We start from the raw sequence: 22,035 nt of genomic DNA, 5'->3' as shown, positions 1-22,035 counted from the left end.
TTATAGTCCAAAAAAATCAATTATTAATTAGAACTAGTATTTCAAAAAGTTATAGCACTTCAAAAAAAAAAAAATTAAAAAGGTGGTGAGTATTTCTATCCGAACCACCCTTATTTACAGCACCAGAACAGAGCTTAAACTTAAGCATTGGCTTGCACTCGTTTCTTTGAATTATTCTTGCGCCGAACCTTCACCAAAGCTGTATCCAGTTCCTGAACACATTGATACAAGATGGATTCAATACAATATTGTGATACAACGCCCAACTTCTAAGGAAGACCGTACACTCAAACAACAGTACCTCATGTACAGCATGGATACTGTTCAGCCAGTACCATTACTAAGATTGTAGATCCCCAAATGCTCAATATACTAAAAGATTAGCATATGAGGTTCAATTTGTTGCAGTTTGCCCAACAAGAAAATATCAAAATTGAAATATTTCATCAAATACTTGGCAACTAGATATTCATCTAGCTTCTCTAATTTATCTACTGATAACAATGCAAATTTGTAAACACGGAATCCCCCCGCCCCCCCCCCCCCCCCCCCCCCCCCCCCCAAAAAAAAAAAAAAAAAAAAAAAAAACACATACACATACGTGTTTTTTTTTTTTTTTAAAAAAAAAAAGGCTTTTACCCTATGAGCCTTTTTTCACAGCAGTTACCATTAGTTAAACCAGTTGAAAATAATTGAAACTATCAACCACGGTCATCTCTATACAGAAAGAATGTAAACCTTGCTAGATTCAGCAGGTGGCTTCTCCTTTGCCCAACGACTTTCTAAATCATAATAAGCTCTGGCTTTCTCATCTAATGCATGAACAATCACTGAACCTGTAATGGTAAAAGCAATACCAAAAAAATTAAAAATAATAAAAATAAATTTTTTTTTCTGATATATACTCACTACTCAAAATTAAGCTACCGAAAAAAATATAAGGGCTAAATAAAGTTAATAATATTCCGTAAAAAAAGGAAATAATAAGAAAAATCCATTCCCTACAAAGTTGCTTAATCTCTATTAGGCTAATCATAATTCAAATCTATGGTTTGGCTTTGGAAAGCTGGCTTTCTACTCCATATTTAACAAGTCTCCATTCTAATGGAAAAGCTTCAAATGTTGAGCCACAAAATGATAATAAGAAGTTAGCTATATATGGTTCCATGTGCAAGATAGTTGGCTGGGGCAAACATAAAGTTTTATTGCCAAAGAAACAACTATCATAATCTCCAGGATTCACTAAAGCTCTGAAAAAAAAACTTAACAGCTAGCTAATTGAGAGAATATTCAACTATTCAAATGTAATTCTCCCTCCCACTTAAGTATTAGAAGTTGTTGGTTCTAGGGACAGGGAAACATAAAGAGTTCTGAAAACTGGTTAGCAGATATGGTCAGATCACAGATGTACATCAATGGGGAATAAGCTTTATAACAATAATCATAAAATACAATGGCAAAAGAAAACATTCTAAACAACAAAAATACAAAGATGAAAGGAAGACAAAACAAATCAACCAAAAAAAAAGGTTCTGTGATATTCATCTGCTAGGAGATAGTTCAGAGTGTCATTTCAACAGTAATAAGCAATGGCATAAATGCATGTCCCTATTACCTATATTTAGATGTTTAAAGTTCTATGACGCCCTCAAAAGAACTACAGAAAGATCAATCTCAATCCTGCCCTTAGCATAAGGATTGAGTGTCGAGAGACGTGACATGACAACTAAATTAGATCCAAGAATAAAGTAGATCCAAGGCCAGCCATTAATTGAAGGTTTTTGAATTGATCATAAAGTTCAATTATATCAATAGTTCTATGAAGTTTTAGCCTTCAGCAACCCAATTTTCTATTAGTAAGTCATATGGAAATGAGATCTTTAAAGTGATGCTTTGAGAGGGCTTGTAAGGTCTGAACTTAGTTGAAGTTTGTGACTTGGAGTTAGAGCTGGCAATCTCTAACATGAGCTCTAACAAGACACAACCGAAACCGGCATGACACAAACATGAAATTACTGAGAGAACACACGAAGTTGACAAGACACAGAACCAACCTAAACACGACCCGTTTTGACAAATTGGTCAAATTATGCATTGATCCTACATTTTACATACTTTTTGATAGATTTTATGAGCAACATAATATGAATACAAGATCAAACACGAACACCACATGCCTCTTTTCCAGCTCTACTTGGTGTCACTAATGAGATGGCCAAAAATTATTTCATACAGCCATAATGCAAGTAACGAGTGACAATCATAATAGGTCAGACAAACAAAGCAATTACTATGATGGACAAGCAGGAACTAATAAACATTGATACAGATCACATCACAACGGACATAAAACAATTCTTTGTACACCAAGCACAGATTTATTTCCATAACTGAAGCTTGAAGGATTGATTGTTACATGAAAATAATAGCAAAACTCTCAGAATTTTTTCATATCCTAATACCCTTGAAAATCATATTAAAGTTCATAGCAATGCAGGCATATCAGTGAGACAAAGTGGATGAGAGCCTCTGCAGAGAAAGAAAACAAACCAGAATCGACAACAATCCAATTGCCGCTTTCTTCTCCTTCCACACTTGGCAACAACATCCTCTTTGCTTCTTTCTGCTTCTGCTTAGCCTATAACAGTTATTGCAGTGTAAACATCACTTATCATACTGTAAAAGGTATGAATGTTTATAATTTTATTTGCATATCACATGGTCTATGCACGAAGCAGCTAGAAACTCCACAGAGGCACAGAGATAACAAAACTAATGAAAGAGCTGAGACACAATCCACCATGATGACAATTTGACGACACGCTATTATCAGGTCTATCATTCAGATCAGAAACAGTAAGCAGTAACGTGCTGAAAGATGGTTCTTTTATACTACTGCCCATACTTACCTATGTGTATAGAGTTATCTGAAAGGTCTGCAGACTGCAGGATGCATTAAGGGCACCTCGAACATGGATTCAACATCCTCATAAATCCAAGCTTGGATTTGAAAATGTCTTTTTAGCTTAACAATCTCATGATTTCTAATCAAACTATCTCCAGTTTTCTACTTAAGAGAAACAAGCTCAACCCACAATTTAATGTTTTCTTTTATTTCATTTCCTTCTTCCCTCCTTTTATCGTATACTGATCGTAAAAATGTTTAGTATGTAGGTCTCCTTAAGGTCTCACTATTACAAGTTACAACAAATTGTTCTAAATCTTGAGTCCTTATGAGGTGGCTCGTAAAAAGATTCTCCACAACCAACATGTATCTCTCTTACAGTTTGCTCAAAGAGAGGAACTTATACTACTAATCATTAATAAGCTATGAGGCAGAACCTCAGTTTACAATACTTACAATATAATGAAGGAACATTATGTAACTCCTGTAGTGCCCATGGTATTAGTCAGGAAACCATAGCTTTACATATATCCTTTGCAAAGTATCCATCTTTGTTATATCCACATTTACACCATATTTCTGCTAAATGTATATCTCATTACAGACTTACAGTAAGCTACTCATGTGACAACAATCCGTATGACGAAAACAATCCATATGATTCCAATTAATTTTATTAACGTGTAATCCTCCACAAACATTCGCAATGATAAGGTAATTATTTGTCAGGGTTATAATTCAAAACTCCCAATTTCAACATGCTTAATTTTTCGCAATTATAATCAATACAACAAGATCAGATATTAACTGATACACAACAACAAGTATGAAAACATTGCAAAATCAATCAAAAAAATCATACACCCTTGTTTATTCTAATCAAATTAATACCCCCACAATGCAGCAAAATTCAATTCATTGCAGATATACTTCAACAAAACAAAACCCTAATTTCTGAAACAAAGAAAGAAATTAGGGAGAAACAGACAACCTGCCTTGTAAACTAGGGCTTGAGCAATATTACGAACATGCCAAGAAGATCTTCCAGTAGCGAAAACCATGTAATCGGTCAAATCGCATTGATCACCAACTCGAATAACCTTGATATCATCTGCCCTAACTTCGGAGAGAACTTTCTCGATTTCATCAAGCTTCAGAATCTCTGTTCTACCGTCTTTGTCGCGCGTAAGAGAGGAAAATGGGGTACTCTGATTGAGCTTCCATAGCCATGGCTGCCGAAGAGAAGGAGAGGAGAGAGAATGAGCTCGAGAGCGAAGAGCAGACAGCATTTTTCAGAAGAATGAGAGTTTTGCTGGGATTTGAGGTGGTTAGAGGTAAAACCCTATATAAACCCTTTCTATGTCAAAACCGACTCGACTAATCTAATCCGATCTGACCCGTAAAAAAAAAAATATGGGCCCTGTTTGGGAGAAAGCTGAAAGCTGAAGCTGATTGAGTTAGCTGATTTTGACTAGCTGATTTTATTAACTGATTTGACTAACTTATTGTATTAACTGATTATATAAAAGTGTTTGGTAAATAGCTGATAGCTTAAAGGTGATTGAGTATGTGAAATGACCAATAAGCTAATTGTGGGGTAGGTAGTTTAGATAGGATTTTAAATTAAATGAGGTTATAAATGTCATTTCACAATAATTAATGAATAAACTAATTGAAAAAGCTCCTAAAGTGAGCTTTTTCAAAAAGAGCTTATTTAGTGGAATATAAGCTCTTTCAATGAGCTTACTACCAAACACTTGTATTAGCTTGTTTGACTAGTCAATCAGCTAAAGTTAGTCAAATAAGCTAATATACCCCCAATAAGCTTACTACCAAACAGGGCCATGATTTGTTTAAGATTTCAGCTCACATTGACTCATAGTAATTTAGCATGATTTTAACTTTGAAATATACCTGACCTGACTCTATTGAACTCAACCTGAATACCTGAAATGACACTTTTATCTACTATTATAATGAGGTTGCCTCAAATACTCAATTTGGGTAATAAATTATGCATCTCAAATGACAATTTTGTAATATTGAGTAACTTTATGAATTTTTAATTGTCTTTATTTGATGACTCGTGATTTTTATTAATTAATCGATATTGACGTCGTATACTACAATGTTAATCTCACAACTAGATTGTTCTTCTCCTTCCTCTTCCCATAGCAAACTTGCTCCATTTAAGGAGCTCGATATTTTGTCAACCTACATCTTCACCCATAAATCTTCCACCGACACCTTTAGTTTTATTTCCACCGGCATGTCCACCCTTAATTCCGGTGGCGAAGTAAACAGAAACCCTACGAAAAGGAGAAGTAAAGGGTATGATCAATCTCGATGTTATGTTCCTCCATTGAAGCAGACCTTGAGCTTATGAAATCTCCATCAAAAAAGCTTTTCAAATTTTAGTCGTTATTCACAAACTTTTCTGTTATTGTTGATATTACAAAGTTTTCTCACTTACCTACTCAAAATGACAACAATATAATGCTACCTTTAGAAACATATATTGAGAAAATTGTATTTTCTCCTACTGTAATGAGTTTTTTCACAAAAAGGGGGAACGTGAAGTAGAAATGGAGTGTTTAAATTCAAATTGTGACTTGTGAGTAACATATATACTAGTATTAGATTGTGCCCTTTAGTCTTGAGCAAGTTTAGGTAAATCAATGTCTTTGTGAGATTTCTTCTTGTATACCATTGGGATAGAGGTGTCAAAAACCGACCAGAAAAAAACCAATTAAGAATTTGACATGTATGGGCACAATAATTTAATACGACTCACACAACTTTTTACAATTGACTTGACCTGACCTCACCGAACTCAACCAGACACCTCTGCTATGCTATTGGATACTTTATGCACGAATTAATAAAGTATTTTTTTTTTTTGGAGGGAATGAATTAATATAGCTTAGCCGCACTAATCTTTCCATAAAAAAATGTTAATTTTTAACAAAGGTTTTAATAATTGGTGGAAATATAATCTAAGACACTTAAGTAAAATACTGGTAATTTAACATCAATTTTCACCATCTTTTTTTCATTGTATTACAATTTTCTCTCTCTAGCCGAGAGCCCTTCTCACTAAAGTGAGTTTTTTCATCTCAATCCTTCTCTTTGTGACTTCTCCTCTTCTTGTTTCAATATTCAAAGTAAACATTCAATGTTTACAAGAACATGCACCCAATCAATTTATTTGCTTCTCTCAAATTCTGACATCCTTTGGATCTTTCTATCCCCTGAATTTGTTCCCTTCCTATTCCACCAATGGAATTAATTCTTTCTCCATACTCCTCCTGCAAATCTTTGTTTCAAAAATCTTTCTTACTTTCTCTGTGAAATCATTGCAAGTATAAGCACAAGTTATCCAATTTTATTTGTTGTGTTTGCCACTTGTAATTTTGGCATAGCCCCTTTGTTTTCAGCTCTTCATCCCCTCCCCTGTATAAATAGCCTCGATTTGCAAGCTTTCATTTTCCTCAACCTTCCTCCTCTTCTTAATTTCTTTATCCTTCTCTAGATGGCTAATTCCCCTCCTTATAGGCACCCAAATCACAAGGGTGCTTATGATTATGATGATTTACGAATGGGGGGACTTGTTGAACCTTCTCAAAATTTTAATTTTCTTGGTACGATTAATTTTAATCAGAGTGCTGTTGGGGTTTTTGTTGGCCCTAATCCACCTCCTGTCCACTATGTTCAGTACATAGTCAATTCTCGCTGGAGGAGGCTTGGCGTAATTCGAGTCCATAACTCTGGAAGGTATTATATTTTTTAATGCTATGTTGTTTCTGACTTGGATGCTATTGTGCGTATCAGATCGACAGTCTTTGATGGGCGAATTATTAATTTGCAAAGGTATCATCGCTCTTTTATTCCTCATCACTTAAATTTTAATTCTACCTCTCTATGGGTAAGAATTCATGGTCTTCCTTTCTTGTATTTAACTCGTGATTGGGCTAGTCAAATATTATCTCATGTTGGCTATATTGAAGAATATGAATATATGGGCAATGGTCTTCCACCTTCTTCTGATTTGCGTGTCAAAATGGTGGTTGATTTATGACAGGGTAAAGTCGTATCCCCTAATCAAAAATAATTACCTAATTCACTAACTAAAGTAGATAGGGAAGTAGGGTCGATCTCCACAGGGAAACAAGTCTTTTTACTCCTAATTAAATATTATAATCTAAATTATTTAAGTAACCAATATTAAAAGTTGAATATGAAACTAAACTAAAAAGAGTAGGAAAAGGGAGAAAATAATATATAAAAGGATCTAGGGTATAGGTTCACCAATAAATAATACTCCGGAGTAAAATAGGGTAATCAATCATTGACATTGCATAAATAACATGATTAACAGGCTCTCGCAATTTATTAATCAACATAGATCTAACAGGCTTTCGCAATTCACTAGATCTAAGTTCTTATTGAAAATAGCCTTTAATATCAAATTAACATCTGCTCGATTCATCAATTTAATATTGTTATACTTTTACAAGCCGCAATTGTAAAACATTAAAACAATCCAATAAGAAATCATCATGCAATACCAACAATCAATAATAGTCAATCATCAATGCATCAATTAACCAGATTGTAAAGGGCTCGCTACTTATTACAATCACACAATTAAATTACCGGTATTAAATCTCATCTCTCGAATCTTGACTTAACCATTTATAAATTAACTTGCCTATTGAAACTAGACCTAAACATTAATTCTCATCTCTCGATTCTTGAATCAATATTGTCAAACTCATGCATAAAAGACAGGCCTAATCTAGTCACAGAGCATTAAATCAATCAATAGGAAATTAATCTAGCATTGATAATCGACAACAATAATTTACCCCTTCATATTATTTATTAGATCCCCATAAACCTTAGAAATTAAACTACTCACACATAATTAAATATAGACTAAGCAAAGCAATAAAATAAATCATGATCAAAGGAATAAAATAAATAACTAAGATTAAGGGAAGAGAAATCGTCACCAAAATAAATCTGGAATTAATTAAAGAAATAATAACAAAAGTTTAGAGAGAGATTAAGAGAGAGAAAACTAAGTAGAGAGAGAAAGTCTAGGAGAAAGGATTAAGAGAAGAAGAAGTCGTGAAGAAGAGAGAAGAAGATCTCCCCCAAAAGAAGAGACGACCTAAAAACGTATTACGGAGGAGTATTTATACTCCGTACAAAAATCCTAAACTAAAACAAATTAAAACGACGCTAATCGTCCCCTAAAAAAACACGCGCCCGATCGGGCGAGGCACCGCCCGATCGGGCGCGCCTTTTTTTTATCTCTAATAGCAATCTCGCGCCCGGCCGGGCGCGTCACCGGGCGCTCCTCCCGCCCGGCCGGGCGCGCCTCCGGGCGCCAGCCTTTTTGGCCGGGCGGATCATTTGGGCCAATATTTGGACTTCGATTGGGCTCCAATTCTTCGGGCCAATCTGGGTTTCCTCTTTGGGTCTTGAATACTCGGTCCAAACGCCCCGGTATCACCTCTACCGAGCCCTTAATCACCGGTTCGATGGCTCCAACCGGCCCTGGGCTATAAAATCTGGTCGTGCTTCTCCAGTGCTTGTGATTGCTCCTAAATATCTCGGGAAAATACTCCAAAAGCATAAATCCCTGCAAAAGTCAACCAAATCTACGAAAACACTAGAAAACACCAATTAGTAATAAAAGTGGCTCTAAAGAGCCAAAAACACTACTAATTATGACCAAGGGACGGGGGTAAAATACTATATAAAATGGATACATCAAACTCCCCCAAGCCAAACCTTTGCTTGTCCCTAAGCAAAGATCTCATCAATGAATCAATAAATATGCTTCACCCCAATAAGTAAAAATCAAGCACAAGCGATCCAGGGTAAATCAAATAAACACGCTTCAGAGTCAACCAATCAAATCCATCCAATTACCTTTCTTCCCTAACAATTGTCAAACAGAGCAAACCACAAGAGCATATAGAATTCAAGACTAGTGCTCACACACTCAACTCTCATTTATGTGGCGAGTAAAAGATGTACTCGATCGCTCTCCATCCAACCCCTTTATGTGAACAATGCCCTCCCAACTCACACTCTCGTGTGTATAAAACAATGAACGCTCAACCTACTAGTCGACTCGAAATATGCCAAATCATAACTTGCATTGATAAACAACACTTTCACATTCATACAATTCTATGCACAAAGGTCAGAAGGTCTTTAAAGCTTGTAATGTAAGGCTAGGGTAAAGGGTAGGAATCTTTTGGGAACAAGTTAGAGTAAAGCTATGCTTAAGGGAGCAAATCCTAATAAAGCCCATGATCAAAATAAATAGTGATCATACATCTCCTACATAACCAACTCTAACATCAATCAAATATACTCCAATCATAATAAATAATCCCAACACTTACAATAATCACTCATAAGATATAATAATGAAGAAATAGAGTGAATAAACAAACTTATTTTCCAAACTTGAATTTTTCATTGAGGCTCAGAATTATTCTTTACAAACCTCCAATTAGAACATTTGAACATTTTTTTCTTTTGAAGTTCGCATATTTTTTTTCACATTTTTTTTCTTTGAACTTCTCTTTTTTTTTTTTTCATAATATCATGCTTTATTTTTTTCAAGAAAATATAACTCTCGAATTCATCAAAAATAAACATGAACAATCAACAAAACTACTTCTCAAAATCCCACCCAAATTGTGCAAATAAATAGCACACTACAAACTCCCTCACCTCACTCACTAATAGCTCCCCCAAGCCAAGCTTGGGACTAGTAACCAATGGGGCAAAATAGGCTTGTAATGTGGCTAATAAACAATAAAAAGTCAAGGCAACAACATGGGTAGCAAGAAGGGAACAAATGTATCTACAATATCTGGAGGCTACCTAAAAGAACAAATGCCTTCGTCCTCCACAATGTGCATAATAATGAATCATATAAACATTACTAGTAGTTGCAAACCAATACTCAAATTCATCGACATACCAGGAACTATGGAACTATCACACAATCCTAACCAAATCAACTAGTCAAGCACTATATTCACAAGTAGTTGGGCAAAATTGACGCATGTTAAGGTTTCAAGACAATCAAACATCAAATCATGATCAACTAATCCACAATGCCTATCATCAATTACTAAGGATCAAAACAACTTTGTAAAGTAAGGGGCACAGGGAAGCATAATTTATAATTCATTGGAACGTATTTTTGGATTTTTATATATAAATAAAGCAATAAAGCTAACCTAGAAAACAAAAAAAAAAAATTAACCTAAGAAAACACACCAAAAATAAAAGAAAAGAGAAAAAGAAAAATACCAAACCAAAATCTCCCCCAAGCCAGAATCAGACAATGTCCTCATTGGCTCGGAAACTAGCCCAGCATAGCTAGTCCTCATCATCCTCGTCCATCGAGCCGAAGCCCGCACCTCCACTGCCACCTGCACCACCTGCACCAGAAGAGCTACCACCAAAATAGTCAGCGTGAAAACTCCCCCCCGCCGGTCCCCCGAAAGGAATGTCCTGCCCGTACCCGAAAAAGGAAGAATAGTCAGAGTAAATACCACGGGCAGTGGGATCCCTACCATATCCCTGGGGAGGGGGCTGAAACCAGTCAGGGTGGATAGCATCGTCGGGAATGTTGCCCCGACGAGCATAATCATCGTACATAGGGTAGAGAGCTCTACCCTGGTTCCTCTCTAGGTACCCTAACCTGTGGTCAATAGAGCCCACCATCCTCCTAAGGTCAGTCTGTGCATGCTCAATACGTCCTAGGGCCTGACCTATACTCTGAAAATCCCAAACTGGGTCAGAGTCAACATGAGAGACGGAATGAGACATACGAGGTGGAGAGAAAGCCACCTCGGGCTGGGGCTGAGGTGGTGGAACTGGTGGTGGTGGTGCCTGTCCCCTAGCGTTGGCGACTAAAGCATCATAGGTATAGGAAAGTTGCCCTGGGGGAAAGGCGGTCAAGTCTGGACTGGGAAGGGGAAAAATAGGCAAAGGTTGCTCGTTCCCAGTCCGAATACACCAAAAGGGTGTCTGCTCGCTATCCGGCCTAACCCACCCCACATCCTCAAAATACCTAGCAGTCATGTAGGTATCTGGTCCACAGTTAGTCAGCTGGTGGGGTCCGTCTACTACAAAACCGGCCTTTTTCACCGCTATTCGAGTGATAAGGCCACCTAAACGGATAGGGGACTTGGAAGTGGTGCTGGCTGTGGCATGCCGACTCAGGTGATGAACTATGAACCTGCCTATGTTCAATTTCCCGAACCCGTATACATAATGTCCAATTATAGCTAGTTCGTTGGTTTGAGCGTTATGAGGCTCGGCCCTACCCAAGAAACACAATCCCGCAAACCTTTGCCAGATTTTCGGGACAGGGTGGTGAATGGGTTTGGTACTAGCATGTTGGGGGTCGGGGGCAGGTAAACCAGTCAAAGCAAAATATAAATCACCCATTTTATAATCTTCATGCCACTGATGAGATAATTCAGAATTTAATTCAAAAATTTTACAAAATTCAACAAAAGTTAAACTAATATTTCTATTATTTAACCTGAAAAATAAATTAGGTCCATTTCTACTACTAACAACATGAAAAGTGGACAAAAATTCACATGTAAGTTCTCGGTATGTAGGATAATGCATGTCAACGAATTTTCTCATGCCAATATCATTCAAAAATCGTTTAACATAATCAAACAAACCATATGACTCTAAGGTAGGGCGGTGTAACCACCGAGAAGGGATTACCTCACGACCGACCAAATGCTCCAACCGTTCTTTCTGTTCCCGGCTCACGATCCGGATCGTCGGCCAATACGGGAGCTGTAAGTCTGGGTCGTACTCCTCCCTCGAGCTGGAGCTCCTACCAAAAATTGATCTTGCTCTCTTTGAAGCCATGTAGAGAAATGGGTCGAAATTTTTTTTGGAATTAAAACTGAAAAATTTTTGTATGAGAGTGAAGAGGATGAAGAGAGGATTACAAATATGTAAAAAGTTTTGAATTTGGATTGGTAATGGAGGAGAAATCTTAGAGAGAAGTCAGAGAAAATTTGAGTTTTAGAGAGAGAAAGTAATGGAGGAAAGAAGAAATGGAGAAGGAAAGAAGAAGAAAACCGCGGAACTTGGCTCGCGCCCGGTCGGGCGGTGGCTCGCCCGATCGGGCGATCTGATCTAAACTCAAACTGTTTCTCGCGCCCGGTCGGGCGCCAGTCGCCCGGTCGGGCGATCTGACTATGCAAAATTCTGTAGTCGCTCGCGCCCGGTCGGGCGCCATTCGCCCGATCGGGCGATCTAACTCCCTGATTTCCACCTTGCTCTCGCGCCCGATCGGGCGAGGCTTGCCCGATCGGGCGGACAAATTAGTCCGTAAACGTCAAAATTCGCGCCCGGTCGGGCGGCTCTCGCCCGGTCGGGCGACATTTCCTATTTTTAAAACACTGCTCTCGCGCCCGATCGAGCGAGGTTCGCCCGGTCGGGCCCGAGACTAATTCGGGGAGAGCTAATTTCCCTCTGTTCTCAAAAAGTTGTCTAACTCTTTTCCTTCAAACCTGTACAAATACTCATAAAACTAATTAAATTCCCTCAGCTCTCCTCACCTAAGAAAACGAAAATAAAAACTGGTCTAAAAAAAAAACATTAAAAATACGGGTTGCCTCCCGCAAAGCGCTGGTTTATCTAGGTCCCGCACGACCTTCTTACCAAGTACAATTCCTAAGACCCTTGGCCCAACGCTTGATCGGGTGGTTTCTCACCCGGTCTAGCGATGTTTAAGCTGCGATGTGGCTTCCTGACATGTCCTGTGGGACGCCAAGTCGCCTTATCTGGTGGATCCTCCACGACTTGGACAGGGGGATCTTCAATGCTACGCACTAAAAACCCTTCTTCGATCGAATGTTGCTTCAAATTGTCATTGTGTTCAACACTTGCAACTCGATCTGGCGGAACACTTACCGTAGGCTCGATTCGCACAACTTGCTCTATCGGTTCCACTTGTTCATCCTCGAAACCAAAACCAACATTGTAGAGTGCTCTTTCTATTGCGTCGACTTCCTTCTGCCATTTGTCTATCTCATCTGAAAAGGATGCAACACAAGATACCGCCTCCAAGGGATCTTTTTCAAGAGCTTGGGGCTTATTAGAATAATTTACAACCACATTAACACTGAAACATTTCTCCTCAGTCATGGAGCTTTTGAGGGTGTTATTCAGATTAAAAACCACTTTATCATCCCCTACAGATAGTGTTAGCTTACCACTTCTAACATCTATGACTGCTCCTGCAGTGTTAAGGAATGGTCTACCCAAAATAATTGGGGTTTGCATATCCTCAGCCATATCAAGAACAACAAAGTCTACAGGTATATAAAATTTACCTACTCTAACGGGGACGTCCTCTAAAACGCCTAGGGGGTATTTGAAAGAACGGTCGGCCATTTGCAGAGTTATATTGGTAGCTTTTAATGTACCCATATTTAACTTAGAACACACAGATAATGGCATAACGCTAACACTAGCACCCAAATCACATAATGCATTATCAATCAGAAGATTACCAATATGACAAGGGATAGAAAAACTACCCGGATCTTTCAATTTAGGTGGAGACTTATTTTGAAGTACGGCACTACACTCTGCAGTGAAAGCTACTGTCTCTACCTCACTAATAGACCTTTTTCTCGTCAAAATTTCTTTCATAAATTTTGCATATGAGGGGATTTGTGTGATCAATTCAGTAAAGGGAACTGTTACCTTCAAATCCTTAACCACCTCCAGGAACTTACCAAACTGCTTATCCAAGTTTGTCTTCAATTGACGATTGGGGAAAGGAAGTTTGATAATTGGCTTTTGAGCATTTTTCTCTTTGTCTGGAGTAGCCACCTTCTCCGGAGTTTTACCCTGCAATGTAGGATTAGATGTGTTAGTATTATCTTCTAGCCATGCAGGGCTAGCAACTACATTGTTTGGTTTAATGGAATCAAGATTAGCATTATTTAATAAAATAGGTTCATCAACTCTGGGCATAGAGGGCCCTTCATAGTTTGAACCACTCCTTAGAGTAATCGCAAATGCTTGATCCGTAGGCCTAGTCGGCTGTGCCGGCAGGGCTCCCTGTTGGCGTGCTTGTAGAGTAGCGGAAAGTTGCGCAATTTGATTATCTACAATTTTGTTATGCGCTAGAATTTGATCAATTGTCGCATCTCTGCTCTCCATGTGCTTTTGCATATTAACCAACATTGCTCTAATTTCCCCTAAAGAAGGGTCTGAAGATGAGGGGGGTTGTTGTGGTTGATTCTTTTGGCCAGCATTGGGATGATAGTATTTCTGCTGCTGTTGCTGTGGCACCTGTGGTTCTTGTGGTGGTGGATTTTGAACATTAGTGCTCCGGTAGGAAAGGTATGGATGATTCCGATACCCAGGATTGTAAGTGTTGGAGTATGGGTTATTCTGCCTATAAGCTTGGAAGGCATTAACTTGCTCCACGGAACTCCTGCAATCTTGCTCCCAATGACCTACAATACCACAATTTTCACAGAAAGCCTCATTAGAATTATTATTAATCGCAGAAACATTGGCTACGTTAGCAGTGCTCAGATTATCTAATTTTTGACAAATAGAGGTCAGTTGAGCTTGCAAAAAGGATACAGAGTCGACGCTATGTTTCCCCTTGTTAGCAAATCCTCTTGGATTCCCATATTGGGAATTGTGTATCGCCATGTCTTCAATAACCTGACCTGCGTCATCAACATTAAGATTCATAAATCTCCCACTAGCTGCAGAGTCTAAAATTATTCTAGAAGAATTTCCAATGCCGTTATAAAAGGCTTGGATTAACTGCCATTGTGCTAAATTGTGGTGAGGGCATTCTCTTTGTAAGTCCTTGAACCTCTCCCAAGCCTCATATAAAGACTCATCGGCTTCTTGGGCGAAATTCTGAATCGCACTCCATAGTACTGCTGTTCTCTCTGCAGGATAATATTTGTTATAAAAATTCAAAACAAGAGTCTCCCAGTCAGTTATACCAAGCGTAGTTCTATTTAGACCATTAAACCACAATTTAGCTTTTCCAGTTAAAGAAAAGGGAAAGAGAATCTCCCTGATTTGGTCTTGAGTGACCCCGGCTTGCCTTATGGTGTTGCAATATTGACAATAGTCGGCAATGTGAAGATTCGGGTCTTCACCCTTGGCTCCACTGAATTGCTTCCTCTCTATCATCGTTATAAATTGAGGCTTAATTTCAAATTGAACCCCATCAAGAGCCGGAGTGGGAGTGAGATGTGGAAAATCCGTAAGCTTTGGTTGTGAATAATCACTAAGTTTCTTTGGAACCGCCATCTCTGATTCTGTGTCTGATGATGCCTCTGAATTGCTAGAACCAGTTGGAGAATCTCGGTGATTATTGTTATTATCACCAGAATCCGCCAGGATTTGCTTGTAGAAGTTTTTCTGTCTATGGAAGGAACGTTCGATCTCAGGATCGAATGGGATGTAACCTGATCTGGAACACCTGGGCATAAACAAAAACTAGAAGCAAATATGAGATTTGTCTCAGAGAACTAACGCTCTCTGAGACAAAAAGGGAAATAATCTAGACTACAAAAATAATCAGAAATAAAAATAAAACCGTCTCCCCGGCAACGGCGCCAAATTTTGACAGGGTAAAGTCGTATCCCCTAATCAAAAATAATTACCTAATTCACTAACTAAAGTAGATAGGGAAGTAGGGTCGATCTCCACAGGGAAACAAGTCTTTTTACTCCTAATTAAATATTATAATCTAAATTATTTAAGTAACCAATATTAAAAGTTGAATATGAAACTAAACTAAAAAGAGTAGGAAAAGGGAGAAAATAATATATAAAAGGATCTAGGGTATAGGTTCACCAATAAATAATACTCCGGAGTAAAATAGGGTAATCAATCATTGACATTGCATAAATAACATGATTAACAGGCTCTCGCAATTTATTAATCAACATAGATCTAACAGGCTTTCGCAATTCACTAGATCTAAGTTCTTATTGAAAATAGCCTTTAATATCAAATTAACATCTGCTCGATTCATCAATTTAATATTGTTATACTTTTACAAGCCGCAATTGTAAAACATTAAAACAATCCAATAAGAAATCATCATGCAATACCAACAATCAATAATAGTCAATCATCAATGCATCAATTAACCAGATTGTAAAGGGCTCGCTACTTATTACAATCACACAATTAAATTACCGGTATTAAATCTCATCTCTCGAATCTTGACTTAACCATTTATAAATTAACTTGCCTATTGAAACTAGACCTAAACATTAATTCTCATCTCTCGATTCTTGAATCAATATTGTCAAACTCATGCATAAAAGACAGGCCTAATCTAGTCACAGAGCATTAAATCAATCAATAGGAAATTAATCTAGCATTGATAATCGACAACAATAATTTACCCCTTCATATTATTTATTAGATCCCCATAAACCTTAGAAATTAAACTACTCACACATAATTAAATATAGACTAAGCAAAGCAATAAAATAAATCATGATCAAAGGAATAAAATAAATAACTAAGATTAAGGGAAGAGAAATCGTCACCAAAATAAATCTGGAATTAATTAAAGAAATAATAACAAAAGTTTAGAGAGAGATTAAGAGAGAGAAAACTAAGTAGAGAGAGAAAGTCTAGGAGAAAGGATTAAGAGAAGAAGAAGTCGTGAAGAAGAGAGAAGAAGATCTCCCCCAAAAGAAGAGACGACCTAAAAACGTATTACGGAGGAGTATTTATACTCCGTACAAAAATCCTAAACTAAAACAAATTAAAACGACGCTAATCGTCCCCTAAAAAAACACGCGCCCGATCGGGCGAGGCACCGCCCGATCGGGCGCGCCTTTTTTTTATCTCTAATAGCAATCTCGCGCCCGGCCGGGCGCGTCACCGGGCGCTCCTCCCGCCCGGCCGGGCGCGCCTCCGGGCGCCAGCCTTTTTGGCCGGGCGGATCATTTGGGCCAATATTTGGACTTCGATTGGGCTCCAATTCTTCGGGCCAATCTGGGTTTCCTCTTTGGGTCTTGAATACTCGGTCCAAACGCCCCGGTATCACCTCTACCGAGCCCTTAATCACCGGTTCGATGGCTCCAACCGGCCCTGGGCTATAAAATCTGGTCGTGCTTCTCCAGTGCTTGTGATTGCTCCTAAATATCTCGGGAAAATACTCCAAAAGCATAAATCCCTGCAAAAGTCAACCAAATCTACGAAAACACTAGAAAACACCAATTAGTAATAAAAGTGGCTCTAAAGAGCCAAAAACACTACTAATTATGACCAAGGGACGGGGGTAAAATACTATATAAAATGGATACATCAATTTAAGCCAACCTTTGATTCCTGGCTGTTTTGTCCCTTTAGAAGGGGATCGTATTGTCTGGGTGCACTTTCGTTATGAAGGTGTCTTTCTTTTTTGTAAGAATTGTGGTTTTGTAGGTCACTCTGAGACACGATGCAAAGTGGACAAGGAAGTAGCTAAACGCAGGCTTAAGTGTCGCGTTGCTGCTCTGGAAACTCATGGTATGAGGGTCCTTTATGGCCCTCGTGAATACTCTTATTACTCTAATCTTGTCAAAGGTTTACCTAACATCACCAGGTACAGAGACCCGGAACTCAATCTAGTCAGGCTCGAGGAACCTGAGGATATCCCTCTGGAAGATCGGAACAGAGCAGGTGATGGTGACTCCGACTCCGACCTCTCTCATAATGATGGCGGCAGTGGAGGGAGTAGAGGTTCTGATGCTTTCTTTACTGGTTCAGAACATAACTCTGATTCTTCAAATGACAACCCTGGTCCTTCTCGTGCTCATACTCTTCATGTTCATAGCCCACCAGGAACACGATTAGGCCTTGGGCCTGATCCTTATGCTGAATTCATGCCTTCTGCTAGAAGAAGCTTAAGGCTTTTTTTCTCCAGAAGCCTCTATTGAACGAGTTCATGTGGTAAACCCTATCCCTAGTTCTTATATTTCTCATGGGACTAACAATATTTCTACTGCTGGTTTTCAATCAACAGGGGTGAATATCCCTTCAGTGGGCCGTACTCATGACATCTCTTCTCTTTTCACTTCTGCTCCAATATTTAACCAAGATGCAGGTTTGCAAGGCGCAAGGGTCTCTTCTCCTATTCATTCTTCTACTATTGACAGAGGGAAAGCGATTGTTATCTCTCATCATCCAACTTTTGAAGTTGGAGAATCCTCTGCTGCTCCTACTCTATTCTATCGAAGGCGTGCTACTAATCCTACTAATAATGCTTCTTGGCCTTTTACAGCTCCCTCTCCTCTGGAAGTACCTCAACCTTCTGTTCGACTTCTCAATCTACTGCCAGAAAACTCTATGGCAAGATCTGAACCTACAGTGGTGCTCCTCTCCCCAACTGAGACTGAAATTACAAACACTGCTAACTGTTTAATTCAAGCGGCAAGGAAACTTGCGCATTCTCTCAGACTCTCTGGTTTAAAGGTTCACCCCGAACCAAGGCCATCATACCCTTCTTTTCTTCCATACTCACCTTCTATCTTTGGTGGAGGACTTCCGAATCTGCCATTAACGGAATTTGATCCTCCAAATTCTCCGGCGACCCCTGTTGCTGCAATTAATGTGGATGATCTTTTTAATTCTCGCTCTCGCTCCTTGTCTCCAGTTCAAAAAGGGAAGGGGCGAGTTGCTCGTTCTACTTTTTCAGAAGGGGGTTTCTCTGTTCGTAATTGCTCCACAGACATTGGGTGGGTTGAGGAAAATCGGAAAACTACTCTAAATAGGTGGGCTGACAAGGGTGGTTTTGCTCTCTGGAAATCCAACGCTGCTGGTCAGCGACGCCTCTCTTCAAAAGCCATTTCTGATGATAATATGGCTCGGCTTTGGGGCGTCACAGTGGATAAAGACCTTCTGCTCCTTGCTCGCAAAAGGAAATCTCGCTCATCTTCTCTTGATTCTTCTGGCTCGAGTAATTTTAAGAAGAAAAAAATTATTTCTGCAACTTCACTCAGAATGAATGCTACTATGACTGGAATGGATTGGGAAAGCAATCAACAACTTGTTTATCCGGAGGAGGATATGTATGATGAGGTCGCTGCATCGATTCAGCACCCGAGTGTTATATGAAATGTGTTGCTTGGAATTGTAGGGGTTTAAACGACCCAACAGCCCCTACTCGTTCCTATTTAATGTGGCTAGTTAGTACTAAAAATCCTATGTTTTTATTTTTATCGGAAACTAAAGTTGTCGTTGATGTTGCTAAGCCTTTATTAGATGTTTTTACCCCTTCAACCTCTTTTGGAGTAGATGCAGTAGGTTCTAAGGTGGATGCTTATGCTTTTTGCTTGGACAAGTTCTTTAGTAACTTGTATTTTCTCTTCTCCTAATGTCATTTTATGTAAGATAGTGGAATCTAATGACGTTTTTTATTATATTGCTTTTGTTTATGGTGCGCCTTCTTTTGAGGATAGACTTTTAGTTTGGCAAGAGTACTCCTTTATTATCCAAAATTACCCTAAATGCCTTTTTTTGGGGGATTTTAATCAAATAGAATTTTTTGAAGATAAGATGGGTGGGAATGTTAGAATACGGGGTGTTGATGATTTTATTGATTGGAGATTACTAAATGAAGTTATTGAAGTTCCTTTTTCGGGTCCTAGATTTACTTGGACAAATAAAAGGCATGCCACGGATTTGATCTTGGAAAGGTTGGATAGGGGTTATGTTACTCCTCTATGGTTTGAAGCCTATCCTAATGGACGTATACTCCATGAACCTATTACAGTCTCGGATCATGCGGCGATCACCTATGATTCGGAACATCTTGCTCAACGTTCTAACAGGCCGTATCAACTTGAACTATGGTGCCTTGGTTTTCCAGAGGTGCAAAATATTATACGTTCGGAATGGTCTTTCTCTTGTTATGGTTCCTTTCCTTTCTGTTTGATGAGGAAGCTTCGTCATATTCGTGATAAATTACAGAAATGGTGTTTGGATAACAAGAAACTTTGGGGTATAAATTGGAGATGTCTTACAAAGGATTTATCAACTCTTGGTAATCAATGCTCATCTATGGAAAGGGCTCATGCTTACATCCATCGACTAGACTATATTATTCCAAAATGTAAGATTGAATTTCAATTTTGGCGACAAAGGCTTAAGTGCGAGTGGATCAAAGATGGAGATGCTCCTACTAAAAGGCTTTTCAACAAAGTTAAAATTAGGAAAGAAAAGAATGAAATACTTACTCTACGGATTGATGATGGTACGTGGGTGGAGGGTCAGACTAGTGTTTCCAACCTAATTGTTGACTCCTTAAAAGATATCTTTATCCCTGAAGTGGATAGTCTACAGGAGCAACATATTGATATCCTTTTGAGACAACTTTCTTTTCCGTCTATTTCTCCAAATGATTGTGAGGATCTTTGTAAGCCTTTTGGCTTAGATGAAATCAAAGTGGCTTTTTTTGATATGAAAGGTTCGAAATCTCCGGGGCCGGATGGTTGTATTGCCGAATTTTTTCACTCAAATTGGGAAGTGGTTGGAGATCTGGCATCTAAAAGTGTCCAACACTTTTTTGATACAGGCTACCTTCTTCATGAGCTGAATTCAACTCTTTTAGTCATGATTCCAAAGCTTGACACCCCGGAACTAGCCTCTCAATTCCGTCTGATCAGTTTATGCAATACAATTTATAAATGTATTGCGAAATGTCTGGTTTCTCGTCTGAAGAGTGTTCTCCCGTCTCTAATCTCTGATTACCAACATGCTTTTATTCCTGGACGACATATGGAGGATAATATTTTCATGTCTCAAGAAATTATGCATTTTATAAACTCCCGGCGTAATTCTACGCTTCTAGCCGCGGTTAAAGTGGATATGTCAAAAGCTTATGATAGGGTTAATTGGCCCTTTTTATTAAAGACTCTTCAAGCCTATGGTTTTCCTCCGAAGTGGATACAATGGATTTCTCAATGTATTTCGACAGTTTCTTTCAAAGTTCTTATAAATGGAAGAACTTCAGAACCCTTTAAGCCAACTTGTGGTTTACGGCAGGGAGACCCGTTATCCCCTTACCTCTTTCTCTTTTGTATGGACGTTCTCTCCAGGATGCTAACTTTGGCATAGGATATTAAGCTCCTCAAAGGGGTGAAAATTTCAAGACGTGCTCCGTCAATATCTCATCTTTTTTTTGCAGATGATGCTCTCTTCTTTTTCAAAGCAAATGAGGATTTTTGCTCCACTTTTGCAGAAATCATAGCAACTTTTGGCCAAGCTTCTGGCCAACAAATTAACTTTAGTAAGTCTTTTGTTAAGTTCAGTCCTTCCGTCACTCCTGTTTTGGCTGATACTTTTAAGAACATTTTACGAATCCTGATGGTCTCCAACTTTGGGAAGCACCTTGGGGCCCCTGTGGACTTACAGGGGAAAAAGGGGCCTTTTTTTGCTAACTTGATTGAATTGGTGAAGGAGAAAATCATGTCTTGGGCGTACTGCAGGCTTTCTGAAAATGCCAAATTAATTCTTATTAATTCGGTATTATTGGGGATCACAGCTCATGTTATGAAGTCCTTCAAAATTCCTCTGGCAACCGCAAATAGAATAGACTTTCTGATCACTAGGTTCTGGTGGGCTAAAACTGAGGACAAAGGCATCCATTGGGTTAAAAAGAAGATCATTCAATTACCAAAAGGAATGGGAGGCCTGGGTATTCGAGCCATTTCCACCTATAATGATGCTCTCCTCTTCAAGCAAGTCCAAAGAATGCACTCCAACCACTCTCTTCTGGCAGCAAAAGTCTATAATGCTAGTTATAAATGTGTTCTCTGCCCGAAGGCTACCTCCGATCCTACCCTAGTCTCCTTTTCCTGGGCTAGGAAAGCTATGCATCACCTTTCTCTAAAAATGAAAAAAGGTTTTGCATGGAAAGTTGGCTCTGGGAAGGATATTCTAGCTACCAACTCTAATTGGGTTCATAGCTCTATCCCGATTGTTAACTCCAACCAAAACTTGAGGGACAGCTCAAGATACAGAGTTCATGAATTTATCAACCAGCAGTCTCGTTCATGGAA

General features: G+C 38.8%; 1 protein-coding gene and 1 non-coding gene across 3 annotated transcripts; one reads left to right on the top strand and one right to left on the bottom strand.

The window, feature by feature from the left end:
- Positions 1 to 4,239, bottom strand: LOC145640391 (protein Iojap-related, mitochondrial-like). 2 transcript variants are annotated; one of them, XM_081691681.1, is made up of 4 exons: positions 3,901 to 4,237; positions 2,551 to 2,638; positions 739 to 836; positions 1 to 212 (listed from the first exon to the last, which is right to left on the bottom strand). In XM_081691681.1, exons 1-4 carry the CDS (start codon positions 4,192 to 4,194, stop codon positions 141 to 143), a joined length of 552 nt encoding a protein of 183 aa, XP_081547807.1. In that variant the 5' UTR covers positions 4,195 to 4,237; the 3' UTR covers positions 1 to 140. The 2 variants fall into 2 exon arrangements, with proteins under 2 accessions (XP_081547807.1, XP_081547809.1); XM_081691683.1 differs by lacking the exon at positions 2,551 to 2,638 and having other exon boundaries at positions 3,897 to 4,239.
- Positions 4,240 to 14,789: 10,550 nt separating this feature from the next.
- Positions 14,790 to 14,896, top strand: LOC145565261 (small nucleolar RNA R71). The gene has a single exon (XR_014094999.1). It is a non-coding gene; the product is annotated as a small nucleolar RNA R71 (small nucleolar RNA).
- Positions 14,897 to 22,035: the final 7,139 nt, after the last annotated feature.

This window comes from Chenopodium album, chromosome 1, assembly GCF_948465745.1.
Source record: "Chenopodium album chromosome 1, dcCheAlbu1.1, whole genome shotgun sequence".
Taxonomy (NCBI): domain Eukaryota; kingdom Viridiplantae; phylum Streptophyta; class Magnoliopsida; order Caryophyllales; family Amaranthaceae; genus Chenopodium; species Chenopodium album.
This window is presented reverse-complemented; position numbering and strand designations above follow the sequence as displayed.